The sequence below is a fragment of the Magnolia sinica genome, chromosome 2, assembly GCF_029962835.1.
Source record: "Magnolia sinica isolate HGM2019 chromosome 2, MsV1, whole genome shotgun sequence".
Lineage (NCBI taxonomy): Eukaryota > Viridiplantae > Streptophyta > Magnoliopsida > Magnoliales > Magnoliaceae > Magnolia > Magnolia sinica.
In genome coordinates, this window is record NC_080574.1 from 7,255,960 (window position 1) to 7,281,357 (window position 25,398).

At 41.9% G+C, this 25,398-nt stretch overlaps 1 protein-coding gene across 1 annotated transcript; it reads right to left on the reverse strand.

Annotated features, from left to right (window-relative positions):
* Positions 1-1,306: 1,306 nt before the first annotated feature.
* LOC131233266 (asparagine synthetase [glutamine-hydrolyzing] 2-like) lies at positions 1,307-22,075 on the reverse strand. Its single transcript, XM_058229917.1, has 14 exons — positions 21,881-22,075; positions 19,717-19,855; positions 17,149-17,244; positions 16,807-16,948; positions 16,119-16,214; positions 15,712-15,806; positions 14,868-15,029; positions 5,659-5,739; positions 5,350-5,571; positions 4,340-4,474; positions 3,785-3,865; positions 3,318-3,404; positions 3,020-3,127; positions 1,307-1,741 (listed from the first exon to the last, which is right to left on the reverse strand). The coding sequence occupies exons 1-14, from the start codon at positions 21,958-21,960 to the stop codon at positions 1,499-1,501; spliced, it is 1,767 nt and encodes a 588-aa protein (XP_058085900.1). The 5' UTR covers positions 21,961-22,075; the 3' UTR covers positions 1,307-1,498.
* Between the last annotated feature and the right edge of the window lie 3,323 nt (positions 22,076-25,398).

Genomic DNA, 25,398 nt, shown 5'->3' on the forward strand with positions numbered 1-25,398 from the left:
CCCTACTAATTGTTTAACAGTGAAAATCATTATCTCCGCTGTTATTTGTGGTGTGGTCAAGATGATCTTTGGATATGATTCATTTTTTGGATAATACTCTAAAATGATCTCAAAAAATAGATGAACGGTGTAGATATAATAAATACATCACTGTGGGGCCATGTAACTTTGATCTCCTTTGAACCGTTCGTACAACTCAGAGCTCGAGGAGCGTCAGTGCTGGTCTTCGCACGAGCACGTACCTAGTACACCAGCCAATCCGCTTCCGACAATAATCCTTCCATATAGGGACTCCTGTGGGGCCCACCATGATGTATCCGTTTATTCAAGCTAACCATCCATTTTCTCAGATCATTTTAAGGTATGAGCCCAAAGATGAGGCAGATCCAACGCTCAAGTGGGCCACAACAAAGATGACTCTTACATTTAATGCAACCCAAGCTCATTATTTGGTGTGGTCCATCTGACCATTGGATCTGCTTCATTTTTGGGCTCATACCTTAAAATGATCTGAGAAAATGGATGGATGGCATGGATAAACAGATACATCACGGTGGGCCCCACAGGAGTCCCTATATGGACGGATTATTGTCTCGGGCAATCCGCTTCCATGAACTGGAAGTGTAGGATTTTCATCGAGAATTTTGGGATATTACCCGAAAAAACCGGGCTGGCCATATATTCTATCCACTTGATATGAATGTATCCTGGAAAGCCAGTGCAGTTATTTCTTTACTCTAATAGAACTTTTGAGTTGTCCAACTGGCTTAACTTTTCCAGTCATTGCCGATATACGTAAAGCACATGGACAGTCAGGATCTTGGGCAAATCATGATAACAGAACTGTGCAATAAGCACATCATGCTGAAAATGACATCCGGTCCCTGGTTTTTTTTCCTTGATGACCCTACAGGGCCCTAGTAAAAATGTGTACAGTACAAACCACTCAGGCATGGAGGTTCTAGAGCTGCAACTTGGATTTGTGTAACTGAACCCAATTGACCCAGCCCGAGCATGGGTCGCATTGGGTCTGGTTGTCAAGGTCCTCTCGGGCAGGTTAGGATTGGAAAACTCCAACCGAATTTGAAATTGGGTTGGGTTCAGGTTGGGAATAATCACATGTATTTGGGGTTGGGTCCGTAGGGTTAAGTATATTGGAATTCCGAGTGGGTTTGGGTTTGGGTTTGGGTTTGGCATCTCGGGTCAGAATTAGGACCAGGTCACGTTGAAGTAGGCTTGCTTGGGTTGACCCTCAATCTGACCCAACCCCCCCGTGGTCCACTTCATGGTGGCTATCATGCTCAAGTAGGTAGCATTCCTTACTTTCCTCGTAAAAATGGCAATTAAAATCACAAAGGTAATGAACTGACAATCCCCCCCTCCCATGCTCATCACAAAACGGTGGCCTACCATACTACGCCCTTAGCAGCAAAGGAAGGAAAATGTTCCTTCCGTTTTCAAAGATTCATATGATTAGACGCTGACATGGAATAATCAGTCAAACAGCAGTTACAGCTGCCACTATAACACCTTCCTCCAGTTTCTGAGAAAAGTCCACCGAAACAGCACCGTTCGCACCGGGAAGTGAACCTGGCGCTTCCTCATAAGCAGCAGCATGTACTCCGACAGCAGCCCGGCCTGATGGGTCAGGGTTTTTCGACCAAGCCACATCCCATTCCAATGCTTTGGCACTACTGCATGCCACACTCGGGCCTCCTGGTACTGTTGATCTTGCTGCATTCTGTTCAGAAAAAAAAAATAGATGAATTCTATCAGATTTCAGAAAACTTGCATGGAAAGAATGGTATGATAAGGTGAGGCGGCCCAACAACATGATTTGCTGATGCCTAGAATCTTAACTGTTTGTGATGTGTCGGTGTGGGGGCCATGCTGTCAATGATCCCAAATGTTGATCTGATGGAGTGGGAGATACCCCAAAAATCTCTCAGGTTGGAGGATATCCTGACCATTCAATAAGTGTCCTTCTAGAGACCAAAGTCATGCATTCAGCAGGGAACAGGCTAAAGATCAAAAGGTTATGATGTTCCAATCTGGTGGACTTTTTGGGCATCCTCCATCCATGGTTGAGTCCAACAGATCAATGATCTGCATAACAGAACAATGGCTGGGGGGTCAGCCTGACCGGACCTCAAGAGGACCTAACCTGCAACCGATCAACCTGAATTCTTACATGAGGTGCCCAACACAAATGAATCTGAACTCAACCCAACCCGACCTGACCAGACCCAAATACATTAATTATTCCCAACCTGACCAGACCCAAATACATTAATTATTCCCAACCCGACCTGACCCAACCAATTTTGCTCAGCCTGAACCCAACTGGCTTTCCAACTGGACCTTAGGGGTGGCAATGGCCCACGTTTGAGCCAGGCCAGGCTAGTCCTGGGTCCATCCCAACACTTAAAGACTGAGGCCCGAGCCTGGCCCGAGCCCAGCAGGGGCATAGCACAACAGGCCTGAGCCTGCCCCCAAAAATGGTTGGGCCTGGGCCTGATCCAGCCTGACCGGAAAATTGATAAAATTCCTATTTCCCACTTAAATGTTCCTATTTTATCCTTTAATCAAGTGGGCCACGCATGCATAAAGAAATAGAGATTTTAGAGGATAGAAACCAGCAGTCAACATTCAAGATGGATTGATTGCCTAACAGAGGATTAGAATGGCAAATTCGCAGGATATTACACACGCACGTATGAAGTCATGCAGGGCCAGGCTAAAATGACTTGAGCAGAAGCGCAACCCGAAAAATGATCAGCCCATGCATGCCAGGCCAAGCCCAGTCCATGGGACAAGCTAGCAGCTACAAGTTGGGCTCGTTGGGTCAGGCAGGCTACCCAGCCCATTGCCACTCTTAAACTGGGTTGTCATTTTACTCGAACCAAACCCTGACCAGAGAATCTTTACAAACCAAGGTTGGGTCAATTGGCCTTGGGTCACCTGAACCCCAAGTAGCAGTCCCCCGCACACACACATTGATTCATCTGATTGGTCTCACCTTGGGAAAGAACCTCTCGAAGATGCTTCGGTAATAGTATGCCTCTTTCGTTGTGGGAGTATTCTCAGGATAAACAAAGCTTGCATGCATCAACATAGCATCAGTAACCTGGGCAGGCATTTTCAGACAACAAGTATAAGATGCTTGTATTGCTAGTTTTAAGAAAACCATAATCAGGACTCGTAGGCAAGGCTGTTGATCCAGCACACTATGAAGAATTAACAATCTTGCAATAAATGAAATTAGTTGCAGCAATCATTTTCTTATCAATCATCAAAAGGTAAAGGCGATGACGTACATGTTCGTTTGCATGCTCCTTCAAGCCATCAATCCAGCTATACCCGACTCCGTCACTGAATTGTTCCTTCTGCCTATATAGTATGTGCTTGAAAATAACAAGAAACAGAAATAGTAATGTCAGTTCCTCCAAGAAAGCGGCTTAGCCTGCCGTACTCCAGATGCAATTCTACACACATCCAGACATGCCAACCTGGCAGATGCGTGGAACATCCACACTATGAGATGGCTGGCCCAAATGTGAAGGAGGGCAGGCCACAGATGTACACCAAACAGGGACATTTGCAATTTCTAAAACCATCCACTGTATTGGCCCACCAAATGAGTTGAATGCCTGATTTTCTGGCAAGGTCATCTACATGATAGAGATGCACAGCTTGGATGTCCTACACATGTGCCATGTGTCAGTAGGTGTGTGTAGGAAGCTCCCGAAACAAATATTCCAATGATAACAAATAGACTACATACCTTTGGCAGGTATGGGTTCTGATCATCATCGAATGCATTGCGCATAACCCATTTCTCAATACGACCAAGATCGGGTCTTACCTGTAATTGTTTCAGATCATCACCGAAACAGTCAAAACAAGTGTGCAAACTTGATTAACGGATGAATATAAAATGATATAATGGTAGAAGGTCTGCAGGGTACATGTTTGTTTAGGGACTGTTTGGTAACGAGAAAAAAGAAAAAAGAAAAAGTGAGAACTCATGGAAAAACAGGAAAATGGTGGGGAATAGGTTTCCAGTACAAATTGTAGGAAACAGGATCTATGCAGAAGAAAAAAGGTGGGGCTGTAAATAGTGGCACCCTTTTCTTTATTGCAATTCATCCAAATGCTTAAAATGATTTTTTATTTTTTTAATTTAAAAATAATAATTTATATATATATATTTATAAAACGTCATCACACATGTTAAAGAAAGTATTTATTGACACCATGGGGCATGTTTAGGTCCTGAAATATTAGAAATTCTGTGAGGAGATACTGAAAGGCCAAAGTTTGGCAATTCTGCACTTACCATCTTCCAATCTGGATCAATATCCATCGCGGTATTGAGGAAATCCTTATCCAAAAAGGGTACACGGGCTTCTACACCCCATGCTGATGTTGCTTTGTTGGCCCTCAGGCAATCGTATAAATGAAGAGCTTTAATCTGAATAAGTTTAAAAGACAATTAGTAGTCAACTGGATTAAAAAGGATAAATCTCTTTAGAAATATAGGTACTCTCAGAAATTTTAGTACGAGGAGTCCTAAGAAGAAAAGATCCCAAGAATACTCAGGGGAGAGAGAGAGAGAGAGAGAGGTCTATAACGTGAATCAGTTACATGTGTAGTCACATATACCAATGCTTGATAAGAAAATCCGTAATTACGAAAAATAGTAAATCCATGCAGAGAAGCATATAGTTGGTTGCAACAGAATTGATGCTTCACTTCAAATACATGAATGCTCCGGCTCCAGCTTCATGGCATTCATGATGCATTACATTCCCCAATAAAGGCTGCCTATACTAGCTAACAAATCAAATATTTAAAAATTATTGCTTCTGGATGAATAATTGCCTTTGGAGTCGTGAAAGATTTGAAAATCTTCAAACATATAAGAGAACTATTCCTCTGTTTCTGAGGTAGCAATTGGATTTTACTGGCAAATCATGGTTGGCACTTGGCAGGGCTTCCCGATCATGCCTTTTTCTATTGTGGATCTTCCAAAGCATACTTAATACACCTATGGGTGGTGCAGCACATAAAAGGAATTCATATTAAGCAAGTTAGCATTTTTCCCGCTCCATCCAACCCACATCACAAGTGAGATATGAACAGAAAGGCTCCATTGTTACACTCCATGCCTATGCCTTGAATCTTTCTGCAGGCCATGTAGTTGTTTGTGCAATCCATTGCATGAGCCATTCTAACAGAGGATATCACCAGCTTCGGTCCAAGCATACCGGGTCTTTACAAGAAGTAAAGAAAAAACAATTCTTACATATCATAGTGAAGAATCAAGCCATTTCTTGAGTGGTGTACCTTGCGACATGTTTCTAAATGCAACTCCTCTTTGTTAGGGGCCTTGTGAAAGTACAAGTAGCCTCCAAAAATTTCATCAGAACCTTCCCCAGAAAGAACCATCTTCACACCCAAAGACTTGATTTTTCGGGACATCAAAAACATGGGAGTGCTGGCTCTAACAGTGGTCACGTCATATGTCTCGATATGATATATGACCTCCTCAATTGCATCTATGCCCTCCTGATATTGAAGAGAAAGCAGCGTGAATATCGTGTATCCATTATGTGATTTTATCTCGTCTAGGCCATGGAAAAGAGTAGATATTACCTGTACCGTGAAGTAAAACTCATGATGAACAGTGCCAAGATAATCTGCAACCTCTCTGGCAGCTTTGAGATCTGGAGAACCCTGAATAAGAAGCATGTATAATGAAAGAAAGTATCAACCATAGTCAGCTGATAAAATCAGGCAGCATCATATGATGCTCAATCGAAATAAATGAACTATAGACAACTGATAAAAATCAAGCGGCATCATATGATGCTCAATCAAAAGAAATGACATTTTTTGTTCGAAGCAATGGTCCGGGTCGAACCCACCTTTCTATAATATAAAAGTGGGCATCATATGATCCTAGCCACTAACAATGGTCGAACTTAAGAAGCCCAATAAGATGGTAGGATCATCAGTGGAGGCATTTTAGGGGTATCACCCATCCTCTGTGTGCCTTGGAATATGAATTATTTGGATCACCCACACGCACATGGTTTGAGTTGAAAGTAGAGAAGGAGAGCGAGTGATGCAGGACAATTAACCACTTGTTCTAAAAGCTCAAATTGATAGAGCATGGCGAATTAATCCCTTTATCTCATAGCTCAAGCCCCACATCACATAGGTTAGGACCTTGGCTGAACCCCCCTCGTGGGCCCCACATCACATAGGTCCCATCTCAAGCGGGTTGCCCACCCCGAGTGTGTCCCCACATCCCACAGGCTACCCCACTCACACCCGGTGTGAAAATGCCCCTGCATTAATCACCCCCTGTGAGGAGTCTCGAACACGAGACCTCCCGCTCTGATACCACTTTGATGCAGGACAATTAACCACTTGCTCTAAAAGCTCGAACTGATAGAGCGTGGCGAATTAATCCCTTTATCTCATAGCCCAGGCCCTACATCGCATGGGTTAGGACCTCGGCCGAACCCCCCTCGTGGGGCCCACATCACATGGGTCCCGCCTCACACGGGCCGCCCACCTCAAGTGTGTCCCTACATCCCACAGGCTACCCCACTTGAGCCCGGTGTGAAAATGCCCCTGCATTAGTAAGGGAAGAGAGAGAAGGAAAAAAGAAGAAAAGGGAGAAGAAAGAGAGAGTTTAGAGCAACTTGTCTCGTGTTAGCCAAAGAGACTAACACGCTATATTAAATGAAATAAAGTACAGAGTGTGGCACTCCTCATGAATACAAGAAAAGATATACATGCACACCCAAAATATCTCTCTCGACACTCCCCTCAAGTTGGAGCATGAATATCAATCATGGCCAACTTGCAACGCATGCGGTGGATATGATGACAATCAGTTCCTTTAATTAAGAAATCAGCAAGTTGATCTTCCAATTTCTGAATAGGCCAAACCAATGCTCGATCGACCATTGTATATTTCCTCAAAATGATATGGTCCCTAATATGATATAATTTGTGAGATATGCAACATCAATTTATCAAAAGAATTAGTAATTTAGGTGATTACTCTTAGAATAATGTTAAGAATTGTAATAATATTTCGCTAGTTAATGTATAGCTTAAATGTCAAGAAGTTTTCAACCACTGCATCTGATGGAATAGTTGATAATATGTATCCTGGAGCATTGTGATATATTGTCGATATTTTTGAGAAAGTGCAACTAAAAATAGTATCACAACCATATTGATGAGGACATCGTGCACTCGCACGCCCGCACACCACCACCCCTACGCACATACGTACGCAGAAGGAGGACCCCACCATCGATCTGGCTCGATGACGACGTCCAGGGAGGGCCTCCTGGCTAGAAGACAAGTTTTGGTTCAAAAAAGTGGTCCGATAGTCAAGAAAAGCCCACCATGGGATCTCATGATCGTGGCCCACTCGTCGGATTAGTTTTATGTTTTAGGTTTTACTTATTGTTATTATTTAGAACATCGTGAACGCTTTAGATTTCCTTGTTTGGTTTTTATTTTAGTTTACTTCATTGCCAAGTAATAGGTGTCGCACATGGTGCGAGTTTTTGGGTATAGGGTTCTCCCTATAAATAAGCACCCCTTGTAGTTCTTTTGATTCATTGAAGTTAATAAAAAAATTCCTACTTTATTTTTCTACTCTCTTCGTGAGTTGTGGAAGAATTCAAAAGTGGGTGCGAAGCCCTCCCTTTTCGAAGGGCTAACTATCGTGGTGCGAAGCCACATCGATCCCAATTCACCCCCATCTTCCATCATCTTTTTTTTCCATCTTCTCCCACCATCCATACGTCAAATTTGTCCTTTTGTTGCATCAGATTTCTTCATTGAAGCAGGTTTCCAGATTTCGGCCCGCAGGCGAGCTGAAACTTCGGCGGAGCACTACGCACAAACCGTCCATCGAATCGAGCTGAAATTTGGAGGTTTTAGAGTCCATCCTTGGCCTACCAGGGCCAAGGTGGCCTTTTTCTGAATAGTGGGCCCCACACACGTGCGGCCGGGATCACACGCACGTCCATCTGGACCATTGTTGCTGTCCACACGCGGGATCATCTTTTGGCTCAGGTTTTTATCCTCTTTTATCCTCTCATAGCCGTTTTTTTCATGAATCTTAACCCTATATTACATGATCCCTAATTGATTTGCCCATTTTTATCACATTAGGGTTCCTTGAATTGAAATTAGAGAATCCCTTGAATTATGGACTGATTTTTATGCATGAGTAGTTGATTTTATTACCCTTTAACATTGTTTGGCTTATAATTTTATTGGTCCAGTCCTAGCCTGTGTCGGCTTGGACCCGCATAGATTCCCCTTTAATTAAATGTTTGGATTTTCATGTGGGATGTGGAATTTGTGTGATTGTTTCTGAATTGGTGTGATCTAAGCCTGCAATCTTGCATATCATATTTAAATTCACGTCCTGCGTCAAGTTTGGTATCAGAGCCTAGGGTTCTTGTAGGGGAATTCACCACATATTTAGGGTTTAGTTTGTTTGAGTCCTTCATGCATTCAGTCCATCATATATAGCTGAATTTTAGTAACAGTGTATAGCCTCCTTCATATAGAGTCTCGTAGGGTCATTTAGTTTTTAGACGCATATAGTTGTCATAACAGGTCCTTAAGTTGAGCAAGTCAGTGTATGCCTACACGTACGGGTCGCAGTTTCGGTTTGCACCCCACACTAAATATGGAGCAACTACAAGAAACAGTGGCCAAGTTAGCCCAACAAGTTGAGTCCTTGAATAAGCATTTGGAACAACACATAGATAAACGCCTCGAAGAAATAGAGGCGTCCTTCAGGGTCAACCCCACCACTGGGGAGGATGCCCAATCTCAGGCAATTGGTCAGGAGGTTAGACCAAGGAATGGAGGCGGCCAAGGAGGTGGTCATGGGCGCGTACCTGTGCACCCACCCCGTGAGGGACATCATGATCAATATGACCCAGATGCACAACTCCTCAAGGGAGTTAGGGTAGATGCCCCTACTTTTGATGGCCACTTGGACCCTAAAGCTTTTTTAGATTGGTTGGCGGATATGGACCACTATTTTGAGTGGTATGATATGTCGGATGCTCGACGAGTCCGATTCGCCAAGATGAAGCTTGTGGGTCAAGCAAAGAGGTTTTGGGCGACAGTTGAGCGAAAAAAAGAAAGAGCGAGGGAACTTCCAATAGTCCATTGGGGAGAAATGAAAGAAATACTGAAAAAGAAGTACCTCCCTTTCTCTTATCGCATGCGGTTGATTGAGGAGTGGCAGTCTCTTCGACAGGGTTCCATGAGTGTTGCTGACTATGTTGAGAAATTCGAAGAGTACTCGACCCGCTGTGAGGTTGATGAGGACCCCGTACTCACCCTTGCTCATTTTAAAATGGGCCTCCGTCCTGACATTAGGAGAGAATTGCTCGCCAAAGACATAGACACTATCGAACAGTTGTACCAAGTAGTGTTAGATGTCGAGCAATACCTTAAAGCATATGTGGGAAGGCGGTTTGACTTTCGCGAATCCGGTACTAAGGTCAACCCCTCTGGGGCTAGACCTAACATGGGATTTCAAAACAAACATTCCCCTAATGTTCAGCCCAGACCTAAGGATGATAAGGGTAAAGAGATTGTTGGGTCTAGTTCACGTGGAAGTGGGGCCACTAGGTGTTTTAGGTGTCAGGAGTTTGGTCACTTTGCTCACCAGTGCGGCACGAGAGAGGGCACTAAAGTACTCCTTATTGATGGGTAAGTGGAAGTAGTGCCCCCAGAGAGTGATATTGAGGAGGAGGAATATGAGCCAGTCGGAACCCCTAGTGATGAGGAAGAGGGAGCACAAGAGTCTTTGACCCTCGCAATTGTGCGTTGTGCCCTGGCTCAAGCCAAGAATACTGATGACTGGCGCCGCAACACGATCTTCTACACTTATGCAAAATGTGGGGAAAAGAGTTGTAAGATGATCGTGGATAGTGGTAGTTGTGCGAACGTGACATCGATTAGCACTGTGAGTCGTTTGAGCTTGAAGCTGGAAGCCCATCCTCAGCCCTATAGAGTCTCCTGGGTTGATAAAACATCCATTCCAGTCTCACACCGCTGTCTTGTCCCTATTCAGTTCGGATCTTATAAAGACACAATTTGGTGTAATGTTGTTCCTATGGATGTGGGCCATGTCATTCTAGGTAGGCCGTGGCTCTATGACAGAGATATTACCATATTTGGTCGTTCAAATGTGTGTACATTCTGGTTTGAGGGCAAGAAGGTCAAGCTAAATCCTCTACCACCCAAGAATACAATTGGAAAAGAGTTCACCACACAAAGTAGTGTGAGCAGCCCAAAAGAAGTGAAGGAGTCGAAGTCCAAGTCCAAACCGCTCCATATTTTGAATGCCAAAGACTTTGAGCGAGAGACGGAGGCGGACTCGATGATATACGCCCTTGTGGCTAGGGAGAGTGTACCAGAGACTAGCGTAGAGTTATCCACTGAGGCCATTCAGGTAGTACACGAGTTTCGTGATGTTTTTCCTGATGATTTACCGAATGAGCTTCCCCCTATGAGGGATATACAACATGCCATTGACTTAATCCCTGGGGCAACTCTACCAAACCTCCCACATTACAGAATGAACCCGAAGGAGCACGCTGAGTTGAAGAGGCAGATTGATGAACTCCTAGAGAAGGGTTTCATTCGAGAGAGCATGAGTCCGTGTGCCGTGCCTGCCCTTCTTACACCTAAGAAGGATGGCACATGGAGGATGTGTGTTGATAGTAGGGTCATCAACAAAATTACAATCGAGTATCGATTCCCCATACCGCGTCTTGATGACATGCTAGATATGATGGCTAATGCTACTATCTTCTCAAAAATCGACCTCAAAAGTGGGTATCACCAAATCCGTATACGCCCTGGTGATGAGTGGAAGACGGCCTTCAAGATGAAGGATGGGCTATATGAGTGGCTAGTTATGCCTTTTGGGTTAACTAATGCCCCAAGCACTTTCATGCGTGTGATGACCCAAGTGTTGAGACCCTTCATGGGGAAGTTCCTGGTCGTATACTTTGATGATATCTTGATTTATAGCATGACTAAGGAGCAACACCTCAACCATTTGAGGCAAGTTTGTGGGATCCTTAGGGCCGAGAAGTTGTACGCCAACCTAAAGAAGTGCGCGTTCTTGTCTAGTAGTGTGATCTTCTTATGTTTTATTGTGTCAGCTGAGGGTGTATCGGCGGATCCCGAGAAGGTCAAGGCCATCGTTAATTGGGCTGAACCCCGCAATATTCATGAGGTGCGCAGCTTTCATGGCTTAGCTACTTTTTATAGGCGGTTCATTCGAGGCTTCAGTTCCATTGTGGCTCCCATCACGGACTGCATAAAAAAGGGAGAGTTTCAATGGACAAAGGCCGCCTCGAAGGCCTTCAAGGAGATAAAGGTCAAGATGACCGAAGCTCCAGTTACGCGACTTCCAGATTTTTCAAAAGCTTTTGAAGTCGCATGTGACGCGTCAGGAGTCGGCATAGGAGGAGTACTCAGCCAGGAAGGGCACCCTGTCGCCTTTTTTAGTGAGAAACTGAATGAGGCGAAGCAAAGATATTCCATCTATGACAAGGAATTCTACGCGGTAGTGCAATCACTACGCCATTGGCGATATTACCTGTTACCACAAGAATTCGTCTTGTTCTCAGATCACGAGGCCTTAAGATACTTGAACTCTCAAAAGAAATTAAGCCCCAGGCACGCTAAGTGGGTTCAATTCCTTCAAGAGTACACTTTTGTGCTTAAGCACAAGGCCGGTGTAGAGAATAAGCCTGCCGACGCGTTGAGTCGTCGAGTCGCATTACTCAACTCCATGAACGTTGAAGTTACGGGCCTTGAGCGCATCAAAGAAGAGTATTCTGAGTGTCCAAATTTTTGAGTTGTGTATATGTCTTTATTAGAGAGTCCATCAGAAGCTAACAATGAGTATTTGATTTTGGACGGATATTTGTTTAGGAGTGACCGCTTGTGCATACCACGCACCTCCCTTCGCGATTTTCTTGTCTGAGAGTTACATTCAGGGGGGGTTGCAGGTCATTTCGGTCGTGACAAGACCATTGCCTTAGTGGAGGATAGATTTCATTGGCCAAGCCTCAAGCGGGACGTGGCCAAAATTATAAGGCAATGTCGTACTTGTCAACTGGCAAAGCAGAGGAAACAGAATATAGGATTATATACACCTTTGCCAGTCCCATTCATCCCTTGGCAGGACATCAGTATGGACTTCATGCTTGGACTTCCCAAGACTATTCGAAAGCATGACTCCATATTCGTTGTCGTGGACCGTTTCTCTAAAATGGCCCACTTCATTCCCTGTTCTAAGACCTCTGACGCCTCTCATGTTGCCAAGCTATTCTTTAGTGAGGTTGTCAAACTGCATGGGTTACCAAAAACCATAGTATCTGACCGTGACGTGAGATTCATGAGTTACTTTTGGAAGACACTATGGCACATGATGAATACTAGGCTCCAGTTTTCTTCTGCCTACCACCCTCAGACCGATGGCTAGACTGAGGTGGTTAATAGGAGCCTAGGGAGTTTACTTCAATGTTTAGTGGGGGAGCATACCAGGACATGGGACGCCGTACTACCCATAGCCGAGTTTGCATACAATAGTTCTATCAATAGGTCCACAGGTCTAAGTCCTTTTGAAGTCGTTACTATAGGTCATCAGAGTCGGCAGAGTCTTTTGCACATCACATACATTCATTGCATCAAGAAATCAGGCGAAAGATCACTGCTAGTAATGAGCATTACAAATTTTCTGCAGACCTACATAGACGTTTCAAAGAGTTCAATATTGGGGACTCTGTGATGGTCCGTATCAGGCCCGAGCGGTACCCTCCAGGGGCTGTTCGTAAGTTACACGCGCGTAGTGCTGGGCCCTTCAAAATTATAAAGCGAAACGGTCTCAATGCGTATAAGGTAGATCTTCCACCTTCCATGGGAATTAGTTCCACATTCAATGTGGAGGATCTAGTTGCTTTTCAGGGACCCATTGATACTTTGTCCGGCCCTTCGCCCACCCATCCTGATGTCCCAACCTTACCCTTTTATCCATGGCCTCTTCCCGACCTTTCATCCCAGCCTCTGCCTCCCATACCTAGCCTTCACACACCCAGAGAGGAAATAGAGGATATCCTGGACCATGAGATAATTTTCACATCGGATGGCGGGTTTCAGAAATACCTAGTTAAATGGAAGTCACGCCCAACTTCGGACAGCGCATGGCTCACTGAGGAGGAGCTTCAGAGACTTGACCCCGACATCCTAGAGCGGTTCAGGAGTTTTATTTCGCTGGTGGCGAAATCTTCGCAGCCAGGGAGAGTTGATGAGGACATCGTGCACTCGCACGCCCGCACACCACCACCCCTACGCACATACGTACGCAGAAGGAGGACCCCACCATCGATCTGGCTCGATGACGACGTCCAGGGAGGGCCTCCTGGCTAGAAGACAAGTTTTGGTTCAGAAAAGTGGCCCGATAGTCAGGAAAAGCCCACCATGGGATCTCATGATCGTGGCCCACTCGTCGGATTAGTTTTATATTTTAGGTTTTACTTATTGTTATTATTTAGAATATCGTGAACGCTTTAGATTTCTTTGTTTGGTTTTTATTTTAGTTTACTTCATCGCCAAGTAATAGGTGTCGCACATGGTGCGAGTTTTTGGATATAGGGTTCTCCCTATAAATAAGCACCCCTTGTAGTTCTTTTGATTCATTGAAGTTAATAAAAAAATTCCTGTTTTATTTTTCTGCTCTCTTCATGAGTTGTGGAAGAATTCAAAAGTGGGTGCGAAGCCCTCCCTTTTCGAAGGGCTAACTACCGTGGTGCGAAGCCACATCGATCCCAATTCACCCCCATCTTCCATCATCTTTTTTTTCCATCTTCCCCCACCATCCATACGTCAAATTTGTCCTTTTGTTGCATCAGATTTCTTCATTGAAGCAGGTTTCCAGATTTCGGCCCGCAGGCGAGCTGAAACTTCGGCGGAGCACTACGCACAAACCGTCCATCGAATCGAGCTGAAATTTGGAGGTTTTAGAGTCCATCCTTGGCCGACCAGGGCCAAGGTGGCCTTTTTCTGAATAGTGGGCCCCACACACGTGCGGCCGGGATCACACGCACGTCCATCTGGACCATTGTTGCTGTCCACACGCGGGATCATCTTTTGGCTCAGGTTTTTATCCTCTTTTATCCTCTCATAGCCGTTTTTTTCATGAATCCTAACCCTATATTACATGATCCCTAATTGATTTGCCCATTTTTATCACCTTAGGGTTCCTTGAATTGAAATTAGAGAATCCCTTGAATTATGGACTGATTTTTATGCATGAGTAGTTGATTTTATTTCCCTTTGACATTGTTTGGCTTATAATTTTATTGGTCCAGTCCTAGCCTGTGTCGGCTTGGACCCGCATAGATTCCCCTTTAATTGAATGTTTGGATTTTCATGTGGGATGTGGAATTTGTGTGATTGTTTCTGAATTGGTGTGATCTAAGCCTGCAATCTTGCATATCATATTTAAATTCACGTCCTGCGTCACATATCAAACAGGAAACCATGTCAAACAGTTATGTGCAACTAGCAGGTGTCCGTGTTGTATGATAACAGTGCAGTGAGTCTAAAGACAGGTCCGCGGAATTTATGCTATGAAGCTTTGCCGTATGTGGTTTACTCTTCGAGAATATATCAAGAAGTGCACAGTGATTTTTCTCAAATCACCCTCCAAAGGAAACAGTATGAAGATATAATAAACTAAGTAAAACACATGGTTATGCACATGCAAGAAGCATAATAACCTTCAAACCAATGCAAAATGTATGTAATTGAGATCCCCACTGCATAGCAGCTTTTGTTTCTGCCAAGTGGCGTGACGCAACAGCAGCGACAAGTGATGAGTCAAGCCCTCCAGATAGGAGTACACCAAAGGGTACATCAGTCATAAGTCTCTTAACCACAGCCTGCATGATGTTAGACCGAAAAGCAAATGGTTATGAGTATTATAGAACAGCATGAAGAAAGTAGCATAAGACACCGCTTTTAGATCTTGGATAGTCAGTTAAGAGTTAAAACATCAAGAGTTTTTCTAAGCGCGCACACGTGCAATAAAGCTCATGTACATGCCAAACACATGCCAGCATGGCACATACATGCGAGATCTAATCCATCCATCAGGTTGGTCCGACCTTGTACACATTTCCCCAAGAAAAAACCTGGTCCAATCAGAATGTGGGCCCCAATATTGGAAACAGGCGGCTGTGTAGAAAACTTCAGCCAAGTTTTTCAGACCCATACATGTTTTGCAAACTGTGGCCCACCCGACCAGTGCATCAACCTGGTTCTTGTGCTGGGGCATCAATAAAGTGGTGCCATTCTGATGGATGAATTAGATCTCGAAATTATGCCATGCTGGCATGTGTGGTGTGCGCATTAGCTTTATTGCACACACGTGTTGGCTTAGCAAAGCTCAAACATCAAACATGTATCTTCGCCTTCTTTTTTTTAATTGAACAGATTAGGTAAACTGAAAACTGAGACACCTTAACAGGTTTACTAAGAAGTGCGACCAACACCATAATTCTAACCTATAACAGAATCGAGAACATTCAAAATTATAAAATGCCGGAAAGGTTGGGAGCATGCCTTCTCAAATGCCTCACGTAAAACCAAGGGATTGTAAGGAGTTGAGGGTATGCGCTCTGAATACCATGGTGGGTTATACCACCTTTTGAGCTCTCCTGCACAAAAGATGAAAGGCAAGTTATGCATTTCGTTACACCAAATACCATAAAATTTCATGATATTTGATGCAATCAAACACACACCCACACACGAAAAATAATGATGATGATGATGATGATGATGAAGATGGTTGTAAATGCAAACATGACCTTAGTCTAATTTTTAAAATCGCTACAGTAGAAAAGGGAAGCAACTTTTGATAGAGCAGTCCAGTCCATCATGCTTAAATTTGTAATATATTTTAAAAACTTCTTAACTGACAGTACAGAACACCAAAGATGATCGACTCTGTAGAATAGATAGCATACCGCTTTTGCTGGAATATATATGCCCAGGAAGCAAAACTGTAAAACGTTCACAATCATCACTCAAAGCTTTCATTTCTGAAGCAAACCAAATTGATCCTGGAAAACATAGCAATGGCTATTAAGTGAATATGTCTAGATCATCCAAACACATGCATTGCTGGAGAGAAAATCCTTTAAATTTCAGCATGCTCAGTAAGATGGCGCAAAATGCCCGTCTGTATGGCATCTCCGAAAAAAGAAACCAAAATGCAACATTGATTAAAATTGTGGATAAAGCATATTCAAGCTCAAATCTGGCAAACAGACGCAGAATGCTGCTGATCAGAAGCAGCCAATGTAACAGAAACCAATCCTCAAACATATCACAAAACAGCCAACACAAAAAAAGGGGCAATAAATTTACTCTGACCTGGCTACTGAAAATACTAACACAAAGAAAACAAGGAAATTTGCTATATTGAAACAGAAAAGGGGAAAAGAAAAACAGCTCTAAAGCTCATCCCAAGAAGCTTTACTCTCAAGGGAGCATTGGCATCACTCAGTCATGCAGCCTGCAACAGCATCTCTACACAACTACACCACCGTAGCAAATCCAAGTTAAAAACGAAAGGCCGATAAATTCTCTCATGATGTCAACAAAAAAGAGAGCCGCAACTTTAGAAACGTTTGCCGAGTGAAAATCATTTACCATCAAGACCCCAGCCCATGTAGAGTGGGGTAATACCAATAGCATCCCGTGCAGCAATGAAACTTTTGTCGCGGGTATCAAGAAGAACAAAGGAGAACATGCCATCCAACATATCCACAAAATTCTCTCCATATTCCTCATACTGTACCAGAAAAGTAGACAAAAGAATATATCAACCAACAGCCAGTAACATCTGCACATCCTTTTTATAACTCATTTTATTGAGATCAAGCCCGTAATTGTTGATGGATTGAATATACTGCATGACTCAAAATGTTTGCTTCTGGTTCAAAATCAAAATGGTAATGGACCACAAGAATCTCTATCAATTATATTACTTACAAGATGAGCAATAACTTCACAGTCACTGCCAGTTCGAAATTGATGAGATGTCAGATTTCTTCTCAGCTCCTCATGGTTATAAATCTCTCCATTAACCTGAGGCAGCAATCCATAAACATTGTATAGAGCAATTTTGAGGCTAAAATAGTGGAACAAGAGATTTTTTTATGAGAATTCACTCATGGGAATTTGGAAAATAAGCTAGATTTACTGCATCAATAAAAATATATAAAAATTAAAAAAAAAATGTGGTCCCAAAAAATCAATGCCTCAATAGGAATGTTGAAAGAATGTGAATGTGAGTCACAATCAAATGGACCAATTCAAATCAGTAATGAAAGAAAATAAAAGAAATCATAGTAAACAATTACATGATACTAAGTGTTAATATAAGTGGATATGGCCCACCTAGCTCTTATTCTCATATCTTTTGTTTAGCCTTCCTCTTCTCTTCTCTTCTCTTTTTCTTCTCTTCTTTCACATGCTACAGTGATATGTACAGTACCGTGCTACAATGGCTGCTACAGTCACGTGCTACAATAACAAGAAGATTGTTCTACATGGTATCAAAGCATATTTGTTTATGATCTAATCCATCTTTCTCCCATCTACCCTATCCTTGTTTCCTTCTTTTATTTTTGGCCTCTCACATCCCTCTTGTGCTAAACATCTTTTAAGAAACCTAGCGTTTCTTTTCTTTTTGTTGTGTTGGGCCTTTGTAACGGCCTGCATGTGAGAAAATAATGTTCATCATCATTGCCTCTTGTGATATGCGTGATGAACGTGTGGGCTGATTGGCTTAGTCAGATGCCTTGTTCGTGATCATCAACCCTTGTAAGTAGTTAGAAGGTGTGAATGTGTGGGCTGGTTATTCTCTTCAAGTGTGGTATGCATACATGTTTGTTGGTTGCAAAAGGTCAACCCATGTTCGTATAAGCTAAATAATCAGAAGAAAGTCACTGTCTTCATCATCAGATCCTAGCCTTGTCCCAGCTAATTGGGGTCGCACAGGAATTGCGATGGTAGCTTGCAATTTTTTTTTATAACCAGCTGCCAAGCTGACATCAACCTTCCTTACCTGGCTTGTGGACCAACTGATACAATTCCTACCAGGTGGATTTTCATGGAATAACTCATCGTCATCGTATTGTAGCCTTCTCCCAACTATTTTGGGCCACTTTTAAATGGGAGATTGGCCATGATGGGACAGCCACCTTCCTTCTTTACCAGGGCATTGAATTCACCCATGGTAGAGGCTCGTTTTGACAACACTCACATGCCAACACGATCTCACCCGGTACAATCCAAAGCCTTGTCAATGCATGCACTCTCCAGAGGTCCACAGGCAAACGAGGCTCGCAAAGGGAGAGTTGCCAGACATGCAACTGAGAGCAGCGCGCAGGCACACACATGGAGCTCCATCATATCAGGTGATAAAAAGGGGCGCCAAGTTGATACCAGAGCACACACAGGTACCAACATCCAACCAAAATTTTTAACAAATACACAAACATTAATTTTCTTTTAATAATTTCATAATTCTAAAACAGTAATGAAATATTGGAACCAACACCGTGTCAGCTGATGATGGTGAATGCTTGAGTTGATTCTCGTGAAGACTTGACTGAGTCTTCAAGTTGACCCAACTCGACAGTACACCTAGTCAGCTGGGTTCTCAAACATTGCTATGCAAGCATCCAGCACAACTTGTTGGAAGATAAAGACCAGATCCAACTTGGGATTTTGGACTGCATATGTTTTGGCCATGTGCATGTATTCTTGAGATGAACCAGCCCCCACCATCACATCTCAGACAAGAGATGGGACCCATGATTTGTATAGATGGCAAAAGAAGCCACTAGATACATATATGGAAAAAACCCCTACACCTTAACAATATATTATCATCATTTTGTTACTACTGAGTTGTTTGTGTACTTGTCAACAAAGGGGAACTTGCTTATGCAGTAAGTGTTTGTAAAAGAGAGACAAAAACAGGCAAGAACAAGTTTTGACGAGTGTACAAGAATGAGAATCCTTGATCAATCTTTGAGCTTTGCTAAACCCCATACAAACCTGTACGCATTACCATAAGTGCCTACCTGGCATGCGTGGGAACATTGGAGTTATTCATCAGGTTAAGATGCAATCCTATAATATGGAATGTGGACGACACATAAACACATGCAGAAAATAATTGCATTGAAAAATTGATCTGTTAACAGAGCTTTTTGACGTATTATTTTTGCTTTGGGATTTTCTCTGAAATACACTCCATGAACAACAAAAGTGCCTTGAGCAATGACTAAAAGTATCTTGAGTGATTGATGTTTGAGAAACATCTATTAGAATATTCCTTGGTTAACAAACTACAGAGACCTTATCAAAATAATACCTGCCACAAATCAAGCTGACGTTAAATGGAAAAAATGTAGTTGGTCCCTAGAGATAGGCGTTCCTAGTGAGTTTACAATGTAATAAGATGAAATTAAAATGATAGAGCAGCACGTGATCCTAAATAACATAACGGTTCTTGGAATTTACACCTAGAGAGATATATTCACACACCGTAACAACGATTGTTTTGTCTTCATTGTAAAGTGGCTGATCTCCAGAAGTAGGATCGACGATAGCCAACCGTTGATGGGCCAGGTAACAATCTTGATAACAGTGTAAACCGCTCCAATCAGGACCCCTGTGTCGCAACCTATGTTTGCAGAAAAGCATAGCAGACATTAAAGCTAACTTCAGTACAGAATCTGGTCTGCAACAAAATAATCTGATAGATTATCAATGGCATAAAAAAGAATTTGTTCAAAATCCAAATTCACAAAATAACGGAATGAAATCGTTAACAAGGTATTGTTTGTTATCCACTTCACTCTTTTGCTCATCTAAGGCCCCAATATACCGAACTAGAAACTTTTAGAAAAATGATGACGTGGACAGGCGACCGATGATGATTTTTAGATCTTGACTTTTAAGGCTAGGATCTGGCATTGGCCATGGATTTTGGATCCTATCCAACTGTTGTAGATTAAGCTTAACCAACAACACTTATCAAATGCGTGCAAAACATTATTGTATACATCTAAAATGTATCTATCTGTTTTGGGTGGCTGTCCATTGTTTTCTATGGTGTGGCCATCTGATGATTGGATTGGTCTGGTTTTTGAGGCATCCCATGATCATGGTGGGGCGACCCTGCTGAATGGGTGGATGTCGTACACCATGTTGGGCCCCATATCCAACTAGTTGTAGAGACGGTTCCTCTACAAGTGTGAGATATGTTTTTTGTATGTCACCATGAGAATAATAAGCAGCATGAATTCAATACAACACATTTGCATGGATGCAACTGCAATAGAAATATTGATCCTAATACTTTGCTGATGAACACTCATATGCACATGACGGGCACAAGAGCCCCACATGTGCTAATGCTGAACATGTGTGATGCTTGGACCGTTCATCAAGTGAGCCCCCGGATTCATGTGTCCTAGACCGAAAATAGGCTAGTCTACTTATCAGGCAGATCAGACATGCATGTCTAAACCAATGCTGAAAAGTATAACCATAGATCTGCATTCAATAGATATGAATAGCCCACCAAATGAGTGCACTGGCTTGATTTTTGGCCTAGGGCAGAGTCACCTTATGGCCTTCCTGATGAACGGCTGATCTTGCACATGTGTGCCAAATTGGCACATTTTGAGTCTAGTAGGATTCCACCTGGTTGTTTCCAGGTCAGATCAGGTAATCATGTTAAATTCCAAGACAAAAATGATTTGTTTTCGGGAGAAGATTCCTCTACAAAGTTAGTAGAATAAGCATGTTCTACAACATGGCATGTGGGGCCACCGTGATAAGTAAATGATATCCAATCCGTCCATCATGTACTCGTGATCTCTTTGAAGCCTGAAAATCAGGCCAAGGGCGTCCATTCATCCTCATGGGGCTTATCTTCTGAATGAATTGTATAGCATATAAAAAACACAACGTGCCCCATGCACAATCTGGAAGCTTCTAATGGTAGGTGTCCAAATCACACCTGCTCCTGTTGTGTCACCCACCTGTGTTTTTTATCAAGCTGATTTTTGGGATACGTGGTGAACTTGAATCGCCACACCTTATGGACGGATTGGATGTGGTCCCTGCATCACGGTAGACCCCCACACACTGCTTTGTAGGATAGGCTTATTCTACAAATGTTGCAGGGGCAACCAACCTCTGATTTAGGAATGCAACAATTTACACCCGCCGAGGACCTTTCTATTCTTTGGCAATGAAGTGGTACAAAAGTGTACTATTGTATTACTAAAAAGTAGAAAGGGTGGGTGTAGATATCATTTCCTTCGAGCAGGAACTGAGTACGCTAAGGGAGCTTGGAGAGTTGATGCGCACATCACCACCAACCATTTTAAAGACAGTTGGCAGGACTCCAGGAACATGCATTTCCAAAGCCCATTTTGAAATGTGTTGGGATTCCCACCAACGGTTGTTGGATGGTGGTAGATTGAGATTCCCTTATTACTTTAATTTACTTCTGTATCTATGTTTTGTCTACCGCAATCTTCTTCTTCTTTTTTAATTACGAATAATGTCTTCGGAAGCAGGAATAAAAGCAAATCATATAAATTCATTTCTGTCAGATGAAATTAACTGAATTCCATCCTTCGTCTCCATTCAGAGAGAGAGAGAGAGAGAGAGAGAGAGAGAGAGAGAGCGAGACCTGCGAGAAAGTTCGATGATTCGTGCGCGTTTGGACTGGGAATTTTCGATGCAGCCGAATACAGCAAGGATTCCACACATGGCGGCTGCGCAGAGAGAGAGAGAGAGAGAGAGAGGAAGGGAAGAATCAAAGGGGGAGAGGAATCTCGTGAGATTTTCTCTTCTATGACAGCTGTGTCGGGTGGTAACTGGTAAACACTTTTCAAAGATTCCGTCTTGGACTGGAAACATCAGTCGAGTCAGTTGTACATAAAACTATCTTCAGCTGCTCATGCGCCACGCGCTACGCGTGATCTCCAAGGGGTGACGGTGGGACCCGACCGACACATAAGGCCCAGGTCCCGAACCCGCCCAACCCCGGCATTGACCTAGCATTAAGGGGGGCAGTTGGCCAGGTAGCCCGCCCAACAGAGGGTGGAAATGGGCCGAATAGCCAGCCCGGGACGAGCCCCACCTTGGTACTATAAGCTTGGCCGGTGAGTAGGGCTTGGCCCTTGCAATGCATGCATGGTCCAAGCAATTTTCAGTTTGGGTTCGGCCTCAAGTCATTCTAGCCCCATCTTAAACCAATCAAGCCCGGCTCTACCCGGCTTCATATTTATATTATGCAAATATTCGACACCTCTAAAATGTCCATTTCTTTGTGCATGTGTGCCCCAATTGTCTATATATTAGCAATATTCACATGGGAAACAATGATTTTTATCATTTTTTGGGTCGAGTCAACCTGAGCTCGGCCAATTTTTTTCTAGCCTGAGCTTCGGCCCGGTTCTAAGCCCAGCATAGGCTTACGCCTTGGTTGTTAAGGAAGTAGCTTCGGCTGGGCTTAGACCTACTTATTTGGCCTGGTGGCTTGGCTTGAACCTCACATATATTAACACAATCAATTTTTGGGTTGGGCATGGGCTGAAGTCATTTTAGTACGGCCTAACCTAATTTTATGTGTTTGTTTTAGGTCTTATGAATATGTTATTCCAAATTTTCAATTAAGCTTGTAGTAGGGGATGACATTGAGCCCATTGGTTATAAAAAAACTAATAAGGTATTTGTAGGAAGAGATATGACGTGTATATTGTTTGTTGATGACTTAGTTTTTATTGACAAGATGAAGGAGGACATGGACACAAAGCTAAGTTTATGAAAATGTGCTTTAGAATTTAAAATTAGTTAAATTAAAAACGGAATAGATTAGGCATAATTTTAATAACAATAGAGGTGGGTACAAGGAATTAGTAAAAATTGTTGACTAAGAAAATTTTTAAAATGGTTACTTATTGATATCTTAGGTTGATAATTCATTAGAATGGAGAATTTGAGAATAATGTTGCCCTATAGAATTCAAGTAAAGTGGAAAATACGAAGAAGAGTGTTTGTCATATGCTGCTCAGGTCGAAAGAAAAGTTTATAGAATGACTATGAGACCAAACATGCTTTTATGGGACAAAATGTTAGCAATTAAGAAATACCATGTCTATAGAATGAGCATAATAGAAATGCAAATGTTGAGATCAATGAATGACAAGATATTAAAGGATAGAATTAGGAATGAATGTGTTTGAAGAAATTTAGGAACGACGCTAATATATAATAAGATGAGAGAAAGTAGACTTAGATGATTTGCTCATAGGCAATGGAAACTGAGAATTACATTGATTATAATAAGTTGGTACAAGTCGAAGGCTCCAAAAGAGTTAGGGAAAAGCCTTTAAAAAATGTGGGTAAAGGTAGTAAGAAAAGATTTGATGACCATTGGGGCCCATTTGTTTCAAAACTTAACTTGGTAATTACTTGAAATTCGTCATAATCATAACGAGTCATCAATTGTGAAGAAGTGATTTATTGCATGCTTTAATTGTCGATGTCAAGATAAATTTTGTTATTCTTGTGCAATTACTATTAGATTAAAAGAGTTTAAAAGGAAAATTTTGAAATTTTTAGAAAATTTATTTTTTTCCTTTGTTAACGAACTTGCATTAATTGTGTTTAGTTTTGTCTCATATTGAAAGGTTGTTAAGAAAATTAAGCAATAATGTTATAACCCCCCAATAATCCTTTGTATTTGAAAATATGGGTATGCCATGGGAGCAATCACACAAGTGCGTGCGGACACAACTGCGGTCGTGGACTAGGCGCGGCGCGTTGTGGTGTCTTTGATCAGGCACTTTTGGTTTTCTCAGCATATATTTTATACTCATACACATGAAGATAAAGAATCTTTGTAAAATTAATGAGTTGGCATGTACCGGCATGCATTTATTATGTCGCTCGCATGCACACCAAGCCCCAATGACGACCTACTTTTTATTTATAAAGACATCTCATCTCCATTACAAACATGTCTGAAATTATCTCTTCTCTAATTTTTTCTCTGTGTTCTTTCTAAGTAAATCAATTTGAATATTCTTGAGTTCGTGTGGCTATGATTGAGAGTGTACCAAATTTAAGCAATTCATCTTGGATGAAAGTTGTTATGTCCTGATGGCAAACTTGTTAGAACCCAGTGCATCCATAATCTTCCTATAGGGGCAAATTTATCTTTAAGACAGCGATTGTATCATGCCTTAGCTCTCCAGATTCTTCTGTTTATTTCATTGAGTATTTTTATATATGACATGTTAGATTCGGTCATATGAATTATCATTCCTTTGAAAGCATAATTAGTATGGGGCTTATTCCTATAGTGGAAAGGGAAAATAAAAATAAATGTAAAATATGTGTACAATCTAAACATTCTAGAAAATTATTCAAAATAGTTAAAAGGAACGACGAAGTCCTAAACTTGATTCACAATTATGTATGTGGTCTTAAAAATATTATGATCTGTTGAGGAAATAAATATTTTATAACCTTCATAAATGATTTCTTTATATATGCATATGTATATCTTATCAGAAGTAAAGATAAAGTAAAAGATAGATTTATAGCCTCTGTGAATGAAGTAGAAAATCAATCGAAATAAAAGATAAATAATTTTAGATTTAATTGAGGAAGATAATATTTTTCTCATGACTTCACATCTTACTGTAATTCAAATGAGATTGTACATGAGGTGACTGTTCCTTATCCACCTTAACAGAATGGAATAGCTAAAAGGAAAAATAGATAATTTTAGATTTGATTGAGGAAGATAATAGATAATATTTTTCTCATGACTTCACATCTTACGGTAAATCAAATGAGATTGTATATGAGGTGACTGTTCCTTATCCACCTTAACAGAATGGAATAGCTGAAAGAAAAAATAGAACTTTGATGAACATGATAAATGTTATGGTTTTTAATTTTGATTTACCATTTATTTTATGGAGAGAAGCCCTTTTTACTACACGTTATATTATAAATCGTGTATCTCATGAGTATTTTGATAAAAACCCATTATGAATTGTGAAAAAACAAACCTACAAACCTATAATACCTTAAAGTGTGGGAGTGTCTGGCCAAGATAGAGTTATCTTAACTTAAGAAAATAAAATTATGGGATAAAACTTTTAATTATGCATTCATAGGCTATTTGTAAAA

What these genes read in the sequence shown, in the direction of transcription:
- LOC131233266 (XM_058229917.1), bottom strand. Translation starts at nt 21,960, where the DNA reads ATGTGTGGAATCCTTGCTGTATTCGGCTGCATCGAAAATTCCCAGTCC. An exon ending in GTGAAGTTATTGCTCATCTT is followed by an intron (nt 16,949 to 17,148) that starts GTAAGTAATATA and finishes TTTCTGGTACAG; the next exon opens with TATGAGGAATATGGAGAGAA. An exon ending in AGGAGCATGCAAACGAACAT is followed by an intron (nt 3,128 to 3,317) that starts GTACGTCATCGC and finishes ATGCCTGCCCAG; the next exon opens with GTTACTGATGCTATGTTGAT.